The sequence below is a fragment of the Alligator sinensis genome, unplaced genomic scaffold (assembly GCF_000455745.1).
Source record: "Alligator sinensis unplaced genomic scaffold, ASM45574v1 scaffold781_1, whole genome shotgun sequence".
Classification (NCBI taxonomy): domain Eukaryota; kingdom Metazoa; phylum Chordata; order Crocodylia; family Alligatoridae; genus Alligator; species Alligator sinensis.
In genome coordinates, this window is record NW_005841845.1 from 597949 (window position 1) to 612798 (window position 14850).

The following is a 14850-nucleotide window of genomic DNA, read 5'->3' on the forward strand; positions in this document are numbered from 1 at the left end:
GAAATCCAGCTTGAGCATCTCTGGTTAGGGTAAGAGATGTAAACAGAATACACCACGGAGAAAAGTGGTCACCTTGCAATGCATGCACGTGCAATGGACTTATGGCAGTAACATTGATCCTGATCTCAAAGGGTAAATTCTACAGAATATGCAAAGCATTTGGAGATTTCATTTAAGTCCCCATCCCCGAAAGACTTAAAAGTGCAAGTGAGGATGGCCCTCCCCACATCACAGCAATTCCTGGGAATGAAGCATGAGAGAGAGCGAGAGAGAGAAAAAACAAATCTCCATTTCCCTTGCCTCTCTGTGCTTTTCTTTACCCCCAGGATCTGTCTGATAAATACACGGGTCTAATTTTTGCTTTATAAAAACGTGCCACTGATATTGAGGCTATTGTGAGGAGAACGCTCCACATTCGTGTCTGGAGGCCAGAAACCAGATCCAAGCAAAGCAAGTTTAATTTGCTGTTAACGTCAAAGCCCTTTCAATTGTCTGGTGTAGTCTCATTTGTTTAAACAGTAACCACAGTGACCACTACACGTGATGTCATTTTTCAGTCTTTGGACTAGGTTTCGGAGAATTATATTTATAGCCTGGCGGACCCGATCCTGCCATCTTAACCTTGGCACAATGCCTGCTGACATCAAATGGGAGTTTTGACTGAATAAGGACTCAGCAAAGGGAGGGCAAAAAACTGGTGCTTGGATAAGGAACCAGCATTTTTGTGATGATGACTAGCGTCTTCAAGGCTGTATGATGCAGACAGCAATTCCCCAGAGATCAGGGAGTTTTTTGGCTCAAGGCTTTTGGGTTAGGGTCCAGCTGTGAAGTTCTGGGCAGCTTGATCTGTATTAGGGGGGAGGGGGTTTCTGTTCTCTCTCTGCAGCATTGTGCATTGCACCCCCTTTTTTTTTTTTGCAGATCTGGGGATGCAGGTGTTGTGCAACTCACCCAAGCCCAAATTCAGCAGAATCTGGTGGTGTTGGTGGTGTGGGAGGAATAGTGGGATTCATTGGATTCAGAGGAAGAAATCTCATAGGATTTTAATGAAGGAGTTCACGATGTCACCCGAGACTTAGTCGATTGGATCGTTTCTCCCAGATAACGAGAGGATCAGATCCCCCTGGCTCCACACTAAGCCCAGCCATCTGGGGGAAAGCAACTTGTCGAAATGGTTGCATTTCCTAGATTATGCAAAAAAAGTTAGAAAAGATACTTCCCCTTTTACGCAGAGCTCCTGATTGAGGGACACAAGCAATATTCCCAGGGGTGCAATGCTTTCAGGATCAGCTTGTGTCCAGAGGCTGGATCAGAAGTGGTTCCCGGGGAGTGCGGGGCAGTTTTCCTCTCTGTTCCCGTCTCCAAGAAGAGTACCACTGGGCAGCGTCCTCTGGCTCCGTAGATGCATTTGAGGGCCAGTGGGTGCTGTCTGGTGTGCCATTTGGCACACTTGTTTCAGCCCTTTGACCGGCACTCCTGTCCCATTTTTTTCATGCGTTGTCCCGCGAGCTCAGTTGTCCCTTTTCCAGCACACTCCTCACACAGAGAAGGCTATTATGCAACTTGCGGGTTAGGCCCACGATTCCTGAAAAGGTGGACAAATATGCCACCACCCTCCCAGTGAGAAAGTTTTCCCTAATGTCCAACCTCAACTTCCCGTGCTGCAACTGGAGCCCATTGCTCCTTGTCCTGTCACCTGTCCCTTTGAATCAGACAATGAGGGCTGGAAGGGATCTCCGGAAGTCACATCTAGTCCAACCCCCTGCTCAAGGCAGGACCAGCCCCAACTACATCATCCCAGCCAAGGCTTTGTCTACTGGGTCTTAAAAACCGCCAAGGATGGAGACTCCCCCACCTCTCTGGGTAACCTGCTCCAGTGTTTTACTACCCTCCGAGTGAGAAAATTCTCCCTAAAATCCAACTTAAACTTTGCTCGCTGCAACTTGAGCCCGTTGCTCCTTGTTCTCTTATCTGCTGCTGCTGAAAACAGTCCAGCTCTATCCTTTTTCGAGCCCCACTTCAGGGAGTTGAAGGCTGCTATTATATCCCCTCTTAGTCTCCTCTTCTCTGGACTAAAAAAGCCCGTGAGAAATCATGCCCCTCAGCCCCTGAACAACTTTTCTTGCCCTCCACTGTACTCGCTCCAATTTGTCCACATTTTTGTAATCAGGGCTCATAATAGAGGTGATATCTTTAATTAGACCAACATGATTTTTTTGCAAAACAATTTCTTTCATTGCCTGATGAAGAGTGTTTGTGCCCAAAAGCTTGCATTAAAGACTGTAAAAGTTCTCCTTTCATTTCTACCCAGGAGAACTTTTACAATCTTTTCTCCGATGCCTGATGAAGGGTGTTTGTGCCCGAACACTTGCAATGAAAGATTTTCTTTTTTTGTGTGCAAAAGTCTTGTTTGTCTAATAAAGATATCGCCTCTACCTTCCACATTTTTGTGACCTTCATTGATCTTTGCACCCCTTGCAGGCTGCTGGACTCTCCCCAACTTGTCCACATTTCTGTGCCCTTTGTTGGTCTCGGCAACCCTTGCAAACCGCTGGACTCTGTTGTCACACAAAAATGTGGACAAATTGGAGAGAGTCCTGCAGCCTGCAAGGGTTGCCGAGACCAACGAAGGGCACAAAAACGTGGACAAGTTGGGGAGAGTCCAGCAGTTTGCAGGGGTTGCCGAGACCAATTAGTTCACGTTTTTGTGACCTTTGTTGATCTCAGCAACCCTTGCAGGCTGCTGGACTCTCTCCAATTTGTCCACATTTTTGTGACTTCTGTTGGAGAGAGTCCAGCAGTTTGCAAGGGTTGACCAGACCAACAAAGGTCACAAAAAAGTGGACAAATTGATCTCGGCAACCCTTGCAAACTGCCGGACTCTCCCAACTTGTTCACGTTTCTGTGCCCTTCGTTGACCCTTGCAACCCTTGCAAACTGCTGGACTGTCTCCAACAAAGGGCACAAAAAAGTGGTCAAATTGGTCTCGGCAACCCATGCAAACCGCCGGACTCTCCCCAACTTGCCCACATTGTTGTGCCTTCGTTGATCTTTCCAACCCTTGCAAACTGCTGAACTCTTTCCAACAAAGGGCACAAAAAAGTGGTCAAATTGGTCTCGGCAACCCCTGCAAACTGCCGGACTCTCCCCAACTTGCCCACATTTCTATGCCTTTTACCGATCTTTGCAACCCTTGCTAACTGCCGGACTCTCCCCAACTTGCCCACGTCTATGACCCTTCATTGATCTCTGCAACCCTTGCAAACTGCTGAACTCTTTCCAACAAAAGGCACAAAAAAGTGGACAAGTTGATCTGTACAACACCTGCGAAGTGCCGGACTCTCCCCAAGTCGCCCACATCTGTGCGCCCCTGGTTGGTGCGGGCAGCCCCCGCAGGCTGCAGTCGCTCGCGGCCGGGGCCGGGGCCGGGGCCGGGCTCCCGGCGCCCTCTGGCGGCGGCGCGGGGGCGCTGCAGGGGGGCCGCTCCGGGAGGACGGGAAAAAACTTTGGGAAAGTTTGGAGCTGCCCGATGCTGACATGCAGATCAGTACCCGCCTTCCCGGGCCTGTTCAAATAGCGAGCACCGCGTCCACCCCGGCCCCGAAAAGCCTCATCCCACCCCCTCCGGCTCGCCCGGAGCATGGAGCGGCGGCCAGCCCCGCAGCGCCCTGCCCGGCCCCGCTGAGCCCCGCGGGCTGCCGCCGCCTCCTCCCCGCTCGCCCTCGCCCCTGCACTTGTCGGATGCGGACGGGCCCGGCCCCGGGGCTGTGACCGGGGAGGAGGAGGCAGGATGCACCCCGACGTGGCTCTGCTCTGCCTCTTCTGCTGCGGAGTGCTGCCCCGCGCCGAGCCCCGGAGGGAGCCCACGGACGCCGGGCGATGCGAGCTGCCCCGATCGGTGAGCGCTGCTGCTGCTGCTGCTTCCCCTCCCCTGCATCCCCGGCCCCGCGCACCGGGTCCCCTGCCCTGCCCTGGGTCCCGCTCGTCCCCTCCCTGCACGTGTGTGTGTGTGTGTGTCCGCACACATGCCCCGAAAGCTTGCTAGGAAGACTTTCCCCAACTTTTCTTTGAGTCCGGGTCAAGCCGAGATCTTCCATCAGCCCCAAGGACCGTGTCGGCTTGAGATGCGACATGCATGCGCGCAGCCGCCGCTGTCATTTGGGGAGGACGCGGAGCCAGGTTTCCACTCGCCCCCAAGTGCAGGACACGCGCTGTTTCTTCGCCCCGTGCCGAGGTCCAGGGGTGGCAAACGCACGGTTTGTCTGTGCAAGGCTGTATATGCACCCTGGCAGCAAGGGCATTTTATCTTTAGCTGTATATAGTCACTTGGAGAGTCCTCCAAACACTTGCATTTAAGTTTCCAGTCACCCCAGAGAGCAAGATACGGACCTTTTCTTCTCCCCGCACCGGAGGTGACAGGGTGCAGGGGTGGCAAACGCACGGTTTGTCTGTGCAAGGCTGTATATGCACCCTGGCAGCAAGGGCATTTTATCTTTAGCTGTATATACAGTCACTTGGAGAGTCCTCCAAACACTTGCATTTAAGTTTCCAGTCACCCCAGAGAGCAAGATACGGACCTTTTCTTCTCTCCGCACCGGAGGTGACAGGGTGCAGGGGTGGCAAATGCACAGTTTCTCCGTGTGAGGCTGTATACGCACCCTGTCAGCAATGGCATTTTATCTTTAGCTGTATATACAGTCACTTGGAGAATCTTCTGAGGACTTGGGGCAACTGGAAACTTAGCTCCAGAGGAGCTCCAAGAGACACGCTTAGCTCCAAGAGACACACTTTTTCTTCTCCCCATGCCGTGATGCTCCAGAAGTGCCAGGGTCCAGGGGTGGCAAACGCAGTTTCTCTGCATGAGGCTGTATACATAGCCCTGTAGCAATGGCATTTTATCTTTCACTGTATATACAGTCACTTGGAGAGTCCTCTGAGCACTTGCATTTAAGTTTCCAGTCACCCCAGAGAGCAAGATACGGACCTTTTCTTTTCCCCACACCATGATGTGCCAGAGGTGTCAAGATCCAGGGGTGGCAAACACAGTTTCTCTGTGTGACGCTGTATATACGCCCCTGCAGCAGTGGCATTTTATCTTTGGCTGTATATACAGCAGCTCTATGTATATTTGTAGGGTATGAATGTGAGCTTGTGTGGGTATATACACAGCGGCGGTTTCTTTGTATATCCTTTCTCTATATTGTGTATGGAGACAGGTAGACGTATATACATGCGACCCGGGCACGATAAGACACATATACAGAGGCTGTGTGTTCTCCCCACGTTAGGCGGGCAGCATGGGCATGTTGAGGTTGCATACAAAGCTGTGTCCCACACATTTGGCAGCGCTGACCGCTCTCATCTCTGCCCTCCTTCCCTAGCAGGGAGACCTGAACTCCTTCCTGTGGACCATCCGACGGGACCCCCCGGCCTACTTGTTCGGCACCATCCACGTGCCCTACACGCGGGTGTGGGACTTCATCCCGGAGAACTCCAAGGCCGCTTTCCAGGCCAGCTCTGGCGTGTACTTTGAGCTGGACCTCACCGACCCCTACACCATCTCCGGCCTGGCCAGCTGCCAGATGCTGCCCCATGGGGAGAACCTGCAGGACGTGCTACCCCGCGAACTGTACCGCCGCCTCAAGCGGCACCTGGAGTACGTCAAGCTCATGCTGCCTCACTGGATGACCCCGGACCAGCGGGGCAAGGGGCTCTATGCCGACTACCTCTTCAATGCCATTGCCGGCAATTGGGAACGCAAGAGGCCCGTCTGGGTGATGCTGATGGTCAACTCCCTGACCGAGACGGACATCCGCTCCCGAGGAGTGCCCGTGCTCGACCTCTACCTGGCCCAGGAGGCTGAGAGGATGAAGAAGACAACTGGAGCGGTGGAGAGGGTGGAAGAGCAGTGCCACCCGCTGAACGGGCTCAACTTCTCCCAGGTAAGGACGGGTCGGGGGTCTGGGCCTGCAGGAGGAGAGCAGCCTCCAGGGAACCTGGACAGTAAGCAAGTGTAAGGGAGTGGAGGCAGGCAGGTGGGCAAGGTGAAGCCGGGATGGAGGTAGCTTTTCCACTGGCTTCAATGGACTTTGGGCGATGCCCAGGACCAGGTGGTGCTCATCAGCACGTGCAGAGAGGTCGCCTTCGGGTCTGCTGGCGTTGTGGATATTGTGCCTTCTAGTTGTTTGCAAGGGTTTGACGTTGAGATCGTGGGGATTGCTTGGGTAAAGCATTTCCTGCAAGTCCATGGCCCAGAAAGCTCCTTCCCATCCTACGTGACCTGCATACACATGCATATCTCACTTGGGCATGAGAGAGAGATGCTGGATGTCCATGCCTCTGGGAAAGGGAAGGGGATCGGTCAAAACCTTGCATCCCATTGCTGCAGCAACTCGGTAAAAAGTATTCCTAACCACCCCACTTTGTTGCCTGTGATGAGAAGCTCAAAGTAGGAACTGAATGAAAAAAAAAAAGTTGAAGTTGTTACGTGGTGTGCAATCCTGTGCAGACTCTTTGGGTTTTAAAGTTATTATTCCACGTCTGAAAAAAGCCTTTAATGTAGCTCTTGTGTACTGGGGTAAATCGAATGTTCGTTTTGTGAAGCTGTGGTTTTTCTTTGAAAAGTTTAGCAAGTGAAGCACGCCGTTTAAAAAGCAAGATGCTGGCATAACTTGACTATCCGTCTGTCTCTGTCGGTTGATTTAGTTTTGTCGATCAAAAAAAGAAAAAAAAAAATCAAGGTATAATCTGGTTCCTTTTAGAAGTGTATCAGGAACCTGGTCACAGCTATGGGTTTTGCTTTGTGCAACTGTCTAGGGCAAAAGTGAGACATGCTGTAAATTGTGAAGATGAGAGGAAATATTCCAGAGCACTTGATGGTGTGGATTTACTGGATAATGTCCAAAAAAATGATACATACTTTCATCATTACTTTTAGTGCATCTAATCCCGGCTCTACCCTATCTTTACATAAACAAAATACTTAGTGATGTCTGAGCAGAGGTTGCAAACTAGCACTTTATACGGGAAATGATCGTAAAATAATGTCCCCCTCCCTCCCAAAAAGGTCCAAGGGTTTTCTGTTGTAGAAAAAAATCTACTTGAGTCAAAGATAGGTTCATTTGATGATCCCAGCTGTAAATTCACTTGTGTAGAGAGAACTGTATACAACAAGAATTTGAGTTTGAATGCAGAGGCAAAGGTTGGTCTCTTAAAATTTACTGTTAAAGCAAACCATTAAAAAAAAAAAAAAAAAAATCCCTGCAGGCATCTGCATTTTAGCAGGGGATGTTGGTTTCTCTCTTTCCTTCAAAGAGTTAACTGCCTTTTCTCTCCATTAGACACTTTTTAAAAAATGAAATAATTAACCGTTCCAGCCACCCAATATTATTTCAATAGTATTTGGATGGAGTGGGTCAAGTAAGACTTAAAATAAAAACACATGAAAGCCCTTGGTTAAAAACATACACTTGGAAGCTTTTTAAAATGTGAATCATATTACATATTTTTAATGTGCAAGAGGGAAAGGGAGCTGAAAAAACAGTTCTGACTGTAGTATTCTGGGGATGGAAATTCAAGCTATTTTCCTTTTCTTCTCTAATTTTTAACCTGAAAAAAAATTCCTCTCCTTTTAATTTTTTTTTTTTTTTTATTAGAGCAGCTGCTATTTTAGGAGAAGGAGTCACTTTATAGCAACCGAAGTTGGTTATTTTGTTAATAAAACTCAGAACCTCCTCCCAAATAGGTTATGGTTTAATTGCGGGTAGTTAACACTACTGCTAAAACAGGTCACTGTCCAGGAGTGGGGTTCAAATGGACTTGCTCCGAGTTTGGAGCGGTTCTGGGAACGATGCCACCAAACAACACGAGACAAAATTAAATAAAGCAAACCAGATAATTCTTCTCTTGCTTCCTCTAAACTACATACATCCTGGCACCTGGCAAATTGTTTGACGGTAGTAATTTGTAATGCTATCACTCTGTCTGGCAGCCCCACTGCTTGGTGCGTTACTGTGCTAATTGAGCGGAGTGGATTACTATAACTAGGCTTCGCCTCTTAAGTCTACATCTTGGAGCCTTCCTTAAGAAACACATAATTAAACGCATTAAACATGGAAATCAGAAAATTAACCCGTTTTTCTATTCCAGAGTGTGTGTTTGCAAAGTTCGACGGGAACATCTGTGCTAAATTATAGTCTCAAATCTGCTAAGGGCATCAGCATTCTTACCTGCTTTCAGTACGACTGTTCCTATATTATTGCATATAATATATATTAACATTTACAAACCAAGTCTTAAAGTTGTGCCTTGTTTAAACATCTTTATGTTTTTGTTTTCCAGGGTTGGAATTTTTTTCCATTTTCCCCTTAGCAAGTTTTTTTTAAATAGTAGTTTCCTCCCCCCCCTTGCTTCCTTCTGTCTGAAAGGAAGCTTTGTCCGGCTGCAATTTTTAATAGGACTACATGCACCAAATCTGTTAATCTGATACCGTGAGCAGGAGGAATCTAGGTGGTGGTTAGTCGGTTGTACTTGGTTTTGATCTTTTCGGCAAGAAAGTGGAGATACTTGCATTTTGACCCAGGACGGTTCTGCGCCTCCCCTTCCTTTGAAGTAGTTTTATCTAGATGAAAAAAACCCAAAGATGCATTACCAAAGTTACTACTTCTTGGAGTATTAGTCCTTTTAGGTAGAAGATGATATATCATTTCCCATTTGCCAGTATTCGATTTGTAGGTTGATGTTCTGTTTCTGCTGGGAATTTTTGGAAAAGGTGTTTCCTGCCTATGTAGCAGGCTCTGCTGCTGACATTGGTATCAATAGCTTTCCCATTGAGTTTAACTGACTTTTTACATAGTTTTTGGTTAATAAGGGACTGATCCTAAGTGGCTGAAAGCTTTGGTTATGCAGGGGATGCAGGATTAGACCCTGAATGATTAAGTGCCAGCAAGTACCAGGGCATCACCTGATGGTAGAGGCCTCTGTCTCGATCCTAACACAATATGCAGACCTTCTATCTGAGCGCTGGGAAAGCTTAGCTCCTGATTCACTTTTGGTTTGAATGTCAAGGTTCAGTCTTGTTCCCAATCATTTTGCATTAGAGACCAAGTTTTGTGGGACAATTCATTTAAAAATCACCGATAGAAAACAGCGAGGGGAGGACAATGTAGCCAGGGAAGGATTCACAGCGACTGGCCTGGCCCCTCCGAGTTTAGACCTTGCTCCATATTTTGATCTCACTGACAGCTTTTGGGGGACACTGCATTTTCAGTCCCATTTTTGGGGTCTCTCCAGATTTAGGGATCCTGATAACTTAAAAAACTGAGCTATTCTACCCATCAGGGGGGAGCAAAATGTAGATCCTTAATGCTGATGGCATCAATACTGACTTGCTCATTAAAGGATAAGGGGTAGTTGTGGGGGGATACTGTTTCCTGGAAGGCACTATTGGCATCTGATGCAAGTATAGTAATGCTTTTGCATTTAAGGCACATAATGCCTTTGCATTTAATGCAAAGGCATTATGTGCAAATGCAAATGCCTTTGCATTATGTGCAAATGCATTTTCATTTAAGGCACTATTGGCATTTAATCTCTTTGCTGGACCACTAGGATGCCAGCATGGTAGTGAAAAACCAGAATAAAGCCCAATATTAGTTATTACAAGGGCTTCTTGAGGAGCCAAAACAGTTCTTTGATATAAGCAGAGATGGGCTCAGCCTGTTATCTGTTTGATCAGGCTTCACATCAGGGAAACTCGCGTCCCAATCTGAACGTGAACTTTCCTTCAAGCTTTAAGGATCTGGTAAAGCTGCCTGAGGGAAAACCCAACTCCATTAAAATCCATGGGATCTTTACAGGGGTGAAGTCCTGGTCCCTGTAAAGCTATGGCAATGCGTCTCCCCCTGAAGTGGTGGCAGTAGTGGGACATCAGTTTTGTAGCCTGGTCCCATCACTGGGGACCAAGACCAGCAGAGTTGCCAGAAAAGTATTTATGGCTCTTCCTTTTAGTTCATTGCTATATATATTATCCACTGCGCTCTCTTTCATTCCCCATCACTAGCTCTTTGTCTCCATGGCTAATCCACATTCAACAGGGGGGCAAAGCTTCCAGTCCCTGTGCTCCACGTTTGCAAAGCAGCTTTGCTAAGGGCCCACCTTTATCCTCATGATTTTGAAAGCTGCCCGGATCCCAGTCTCTATATGGGGAGTAACTGATTGAACAGAGGCAGCGAAAGACTCTGATCATCATCATGGGTCTAGGTTTCCCTACTTCCTGCCAAATCGGATCAGCATCTAAATGGCAGAGGATACATTAAAAATGACCAACTTAATGTCACATTGGAATTGATTGCATCAAAGGAAAGCAAGCCTTGAACAGTGCGAGCTCATACTTTACACTTCACCATTTTTGTCTCCCTTCACCTCTCTCTCTTCCTCCTCCTCCACCTCCTCTGCACAAATAAACATTGTCTTCCTACTTTCTAATGAGAGTCAGCATTAAGTGGCAGAAATGACTTTGTTAACAAGGTCCTGCTGTTCTGTCAAACCCTGGGACATAGCAGCTCTGATTACTCTATTGATAGGATTACAGAAGGGACAAGTGCTGGTTAATAAAAGGACGATGGGTGGTCCATCACATTTGATCACCAATGGCTATCTCTGCACTCTTAAATTGGGTCTCGAGTCGCAGAGCAGTATGAAACATGAATGTGTAGACAGGGAAATATTTTGTAGGAACTGGAGAGGTTGATTTTTTGTTTTTGGTTTTGTTTTTTTGGGTCCTTTTCCCCCTTAAAATGAAGAAAAAGCAGACAGCTCTTTGCAAGGTTCAACAAGTGTACCTGTAACTTTGTAGGCACCAGGAGAAATTAGCATATTTAAGGATCTGGCTTCATATCTTTTTTTTTTTTAATTTAAATCAGATAATATTTCATCACTGTGAACATTGAACTATGGGTGAAAGCTTGATTTATTGTATTGTATTGTTGTGGTGCTGACGAGATTGTTAAAATGTTGTCTTGAAACATGCTGTTTCTTTTAAAAGAAATAGTCCGGTTTTCATCAAGAGACCCAAACTCAAAAAAGTCTAAATATTTTTTAGTGTGATTGATGGATATCAGTGTTTTAAAGTTTACTGCTGCCAAAAAAGAAAGTTTTCCAGGTTATTTTTTTTGGCTGAAAACCTGATCTGGGGAGGGGAGAGAAATCAAATAATTCTATTAAATGGGCAATGCAAAATGGGTATGGCTAAATTAAAACTTATTCTGTATTGCTTGTGGTAGAGAACATCCTAATGGAGTTGCTTTAATCATTTTAGATGCGGGGGAGGGGGGGATTTTTAAGGTCATACACATACACATACAGATTGAAAAGGTACTGCTAAGTGATGTTGTAGCCATGACGGTCCAGGTGATGCGAGAGGCAAGGGTAATCGCCCACAAAAATCAGAAAGAAATGAGGAGCTGTTACTAATAATTGCAAGCAGTCATCCCACCCCAATAATTGCAAACAGACACTCCAAAGATTTTAAAACTTTGTGCTCAATTTTCACACCACAGCGCTCTTCTCCATCCCATCTCTCTTCTAGAAGTCCACCTAACCCTGTTGTGATGGCTGTTAAGAAAAAAGTCAGCACATTAATGACTGATCATCAATCAAGGGAATCTGAATTTTGGAGGTAGGAGCTATCAAGTCTGTACAGTGCCTAGCGCACTGGGGGTCTTTGCCTTGGACTGGGGACTTTTAGGTTCTACAAGAGCACACGCCAGCTGCAGAGACTTCCTCAGCCTGACGAAGGGTTTTTAAATCTGAAAGCTTGCAATTTTTTTTTTCACTTAACTATTTGAGTTGGTCTAATAAAAGATATCAGATTCACCCAAAGAACCTTGTCTGCCTTGGGTACTACAATGCATTTTAAAATCTGTACACCTTTTACATAACAGCCCCCTTATTCGTATATAATAAGGCCACTATAGACATCCGAGTCCTCAATAGTCAGCTAGGATGCTTTTATCTACAACTCCCTGAAAACCAATATAAGGCACTTCTGAGCTATGCTATGTACTATCTCACAGGAGGAGATCCCCAAAATAGCCTGACAACAATATTTAAGAGGCAAGGGAAGAGGGACACTAATATGGGAGAAGGTAAGACTTTGGCTTCCTGGTGGGACAGTAAATACATGACTTTTATATTTATTTACATAAAAACACAGTCCTAAAATGTGAGGTTGTGTTGCACCCGCTGGAGAGTTTGAAGCAGGTGTCCTGGATCACCTTGCCTCTTCTAGATGCCAAAGGATACTAGGCCTGTAGAGGAGCTACTAGGTGCAAAATTATGCAAATACTGGCATTTGTATGTGGAAATGAAGCAGCTACGGTAGCCTTCCCAGGGGCGAGGGTTTTCTGCCTTTTGCTGGGTCACTGGCCACCATGCTGCACAGCCTTCCTGGACTTCACTGCAACTACTGCCTATTGCACAAGGGAGCTATTTTGCTTTTTCATTACATTTTTTGGTAGTTAGTTGGGAGGAGAGGCACAAATCAAAGTCCACTCGGCTTGCAAGCTTTTTTGCCGTAGGGGATGTGTTTTTGTTCAATGTTTGTACAGCACGATCCTGGTCCACAACTGGAGTGTCTCCCAACACTGCTACACCAGGGAGGCATTGTTATCCTCTTCCCCATCTTCTGTGCATATAGGGAACGCCTTGTGAATGCAATGGGTGCATTTGTACTGGTGATTGGTAGGGGGAAAAGGGGGAATATTTTCCCCAACCCCCTGGACAGCCTGGATATTTGTTTTCCAGGGGCTTACTGCGCACCTGTGAGTGAGAGGATTCCTTAATAGGGCTGTAATGCAGAGTGCTACTTTGAACATCTGGGGTAAGATTGCCTGCCAGGAATGAATGGAAAGACTCCTCCCTTGTTAGGTGAATGATGGGCTGATGATCCACCAAAAAGGAGGCACTGAACTCCCATGGACTACAAACATCTTTGGGGATGTGGCCTTGTTCCTTAATGATTTGGAGTCCCTCTTCAGCCTCTTGTAGGCCAAGATCAAGTGTAGTTCCTGATCTGCTCTTGTGGGCTAAGATCAAGTGGGGGCATCCAAATCCCAAGACCTCCAGTCTTGGGCCTGCACATTGCATGACTGCCAATGGATTTAGGAGTATCTGAAGTCCCAGGGTGAGAGCGCGGGATGGAAGATGCTCGCTGGTTGTTGTGTCATACATGTTTTTTGGAGCGATTGGGTTCTGGCTCAGTCCAGTGTGGTTTTTACAGCGATTGGGTTCTGGCTCAATCCGGTTTGGTTTTTGCAGCGATTGGGTTCTGGCTCAATCCGGTATGGCTTTTGGAACTGATTTGATCTGGAACATGAAATATTAACTTAAAAAAAATAAAAATAAAATAAAAAATGAGTCCCTCTTCCTGTTCAATGCTTAGGGGCCAATACTGAGGAAAGCAAGACCGGACGTTAGTCCCTCATTGCTGGGTTGCTCACTCTGCTTAAATGCTGCCGGCACCCACCTTTGAATTCTCACTGCAGCTACCAGGATAACAACATTTCTGCCCTGGAGCCAGATAGCTTCAGCTCTAGAAGAGCAAACCATTGACCTGAAAGGCCTCAGTTTGAGTACAGTACAACCTACAGTCCTCAGTAAAAAATCTTTAATGGTCTCCCCCTTGGTCCCTTTGTGGGAGGGGGGTGGGTGGGTTATAAAGCCAACCCACATCTTTCAGGCTGGTCAGAGGTTCATGTATTGAAAAGACCAGGAACAATCTTAAGGCAAGGGCACTAATTCACCTCATGCCCCTGCTGAGACTGAGGTCCACAGCAGGGCTCTTGGCAAGGCATGCTTTGGGACTTCAGAGTGATATACTGTAGGGCGGAGAGCAGAACAGGCTTCCCCTGTAATACACTTCAGGATCCCACGTTCCCTCTGCTCTTGACCTCTTGACTTTCATTGATAGACAAGCCAAATAAACACCAAAAAAGCTAAAAAGAAAATCGTTACTTGTTCATTCCAACATTTAGTAACTATGGATGATTTATCCTTCCTCCTTTTTAGCTTTATTCAGAAAATGCTTCAGTTGCTTTGACAATGGACTATGGGTTGTCTGTCTTCTCCATCCATGCCACTTAAATGATGTAAGGTCAAGATTTTCAAGAGACCAGTTATGTTCACCTCATTGTTGGAGATGCCAACTTCTGACTTTCACCCTGGGGGAGGGGGGCAAATCAACTCCCCTTGGATATGTTACACACACGGCATGAACAATCACGAGATCACTTTTGAAAATCTTGGCCAACAATGGTTTAGAGAAAAACCAGGACTCCTGAGAAGCCCGACATCAGAAGACTACACAAGAACTAGGGCACTCGCTCTACGGATAGATGGTCCATCGGATGTACGCAAAACAAGTCCTTGGCAGTCTTTAGATTAAGGAAAACTTCTGCTGAGGTTCAAGAACAAATGCTTTTAAACAATGAAAACAATTAGGCAGGAAATCAAAAGGTTTCCAACCAAATCAAAAGGAAGAAGGCTGTTGTAGAAAGTCATGACAGGGGTGGAAGGGACTAGTTTTAAAATGCAAACGTTTGAAAAAGAATATGGTTGGTTATGTTGACAGGGAACTAATCTTAACCAGGAGGTCACTTTTCAGTCTTATGTTCCTGGCCGTTCTTTTCATGACCTGGGTGCTGTCAGCTTTCAGCTATGCTAGTACTCCAAGGAAGAGGCAACCAGACTCAGGAAGCATCAACAAATGCACTAATAGATTCATAGATGTTAGGGTCAGAAGGGACCTCAATAGATCATCGAGTCCGACCCCCTGCATAGGCAGGAAAGAGT

At 46.6% G+C, this 14850-nt stretch overlaps 1 protein-coding gene across 2 annotated transcripts in view; it reads left to right on the forward strand.

Annotated features, from left to right (window-relative positions):
• The first annotated feature begins 3613 nt into the window (after nt 1-3613).
• TRABD2B (TraB domain containing 2B) overlaps nt 3614-14850 on the forward strand; it is a 398368-nt gene continuing 387131 nt past the window's right edge. For both annotated transcript variants that reach the window (XM_006015748.3, XM_025206324.1), the window contains exons 1-2: nt 3614-3898; nt 5382-5942. In XM_006015748.3, coding sequence (XP_006015810.1) covers nt 3791-3898; nt 5382-5942 — 669 coding nt within the window. In that variant the 5' untranslated portion in view covers nt 3614-3790. The remainder of the gene's footprint in view (nt 3899-5381; nt 5943-14850) is intronic.